This window comes from Octopus bimaculoides, chromosome 22 (assembly GCF_001194135.2).
Source record: "Octopus bimaculoides isolate UCB-OBI-ISO-001 chromosome 22, ASM119413v2, whole genome shotgun sequence".
Lineage (NCBI taxonomy): Eukaryota > Metazoa > Mollusca > Cephalopoda > Octopoda > Octopodidae > Octopus > Octopus bimaculoides.
In genome coordinates, this window is record NC_069002.1 from 37,379,323 (window position 1) to 37,380,849 (window position 1,527).

Consider the following 1,527-nt stretch of genomic DNA (forward strand, 5'->3'; position numbering starts at 1 on the left):
TGTCCATACCCTCCATGGTAATCTTTCGTTACGAGAGCAGAAATTGAAAGAGAGTCAAAAGTGAAAGATGGAAGTGTGTGTGTGTGAGAGAGAGAGAGAGAGAGAGAGAGAGAGTGAGTGCCACTTACGCATACATAACAACACACATCTTCAATCAATCTCTCTCTCTCTCTCTCACACACACACACACACGTACAAAAAAGATGTACGCATATGTATTTATGTATGTACATGTATATGAAAGATAGTGTGTGTGTGTGAGAGAGTGTGAGTGCCACTTATATATGCATGACAACACACACCTTCATTCACACACACACACACACACACAAAAGAGATGTATGCATGTACGTGTATATGAAAGATGTGTATGAAAGAGAGAGAGAGTGAGTGCCACTTACACATACATGCAATAAATATACATGACAACATACTTCCTACCTGGCCAGCCCCTGTCAACTGTCCCCCCATGCATGTATGGAAGATGGACATTAAACAATGATGATGATGACGATGAAAGAGGAAAAGGCAATATCTAAAAGGTACTGACCTTCAATGGCAGATTCTTCATATAATGGCACTTGGACAATGGAAGAAGTTTTTTTATCCAAATCTGAAGGACGTCCAAGAGGTGTGAAAGTAGCACCAAGGAGTTTTGGTTTTTTAGCCAAGCTAACTGGCACTGCTGCACCGGGTTCACGCTTTCGGTCTGGATTTGACAAGCTTGATTTCTTTCCAGCACTGCTGGAACATACTCTGAGCTCAGTTTCAGATGAAGACTTGCTCTGTTTACCTAAAGCTATGAAATCTCCTGGTGGAGGGAGGGCTGAAAATAGATAAATAAAACGTTTGTCATTTAATAAAACAATGATAATATTTTGTAAAATAATGTCATATATATATTTATGTCAAAGCCAACAGGAAGCGGTCCAGCTTCCTAGGGCTAAATAGCAGTAGTATATTCCCTTATTGGGACTGTCACGTTAAGTCGACAGTATACAACTACTTTATATATATATATATAGTTTTCAATGTGTGTGTTTGCAACATAAGCTGTATTATTGTGATCACCTTGGGAAAGAGTTTTTCTTACATAACACTAATTGGCTGATAACATTATGCAGAAAATACAGAAATATACAAAACTTAAGCATTTCTCAGATCTCTTCTCTCCACCTACCCTCTTCCCCCAAGATCGATTCTTCCTCAATACACATTACTTTTCAGCACCCGCGTACGTACGTACGTACGTATTCATGCATGCATGTATACATACACATGAGGGGAGGGGCTGAAAAGTTCATGGCTTTAGAGTTATCGTGAAAGGTCCGGCTGGAGGCAGAACCTTCCAAGTTCTTTTACAGGGCTTAGAAAAACTGAAAGACCACAGCAATAAGTGTGTGGATCTGAGAGGGGAATATGTTGAATAAAATCATCACGAACTGATCCTCCTGTATTTTCTTTTACATATAATATATACATACACACACACACACATATATATATATATATATATATATATATATA

General features: G+C 38.6%; 1 protein-coding gene across 1 annotated transcript in view; it reads right to left on the reverse strand.

The window, feature by feature from the left end:
* LOC106880421 (integrator complex subunit 1) overlaps window positions 1-1,527 on the reverse strand; it is a 55,035-nt gene that overhangs the window by 52,303 nt on the left and 1,205 nt on the right. The window contains exon 2 of the mRNA XM_014930336.2: window positions 551-826. Coding sequence (XP_014785822.1) covers window positions 551-826 — 276 coding nt within the window. The remainder of the gene's footprint in view (window positions 1-550; window positions 827-1,527) is intronic.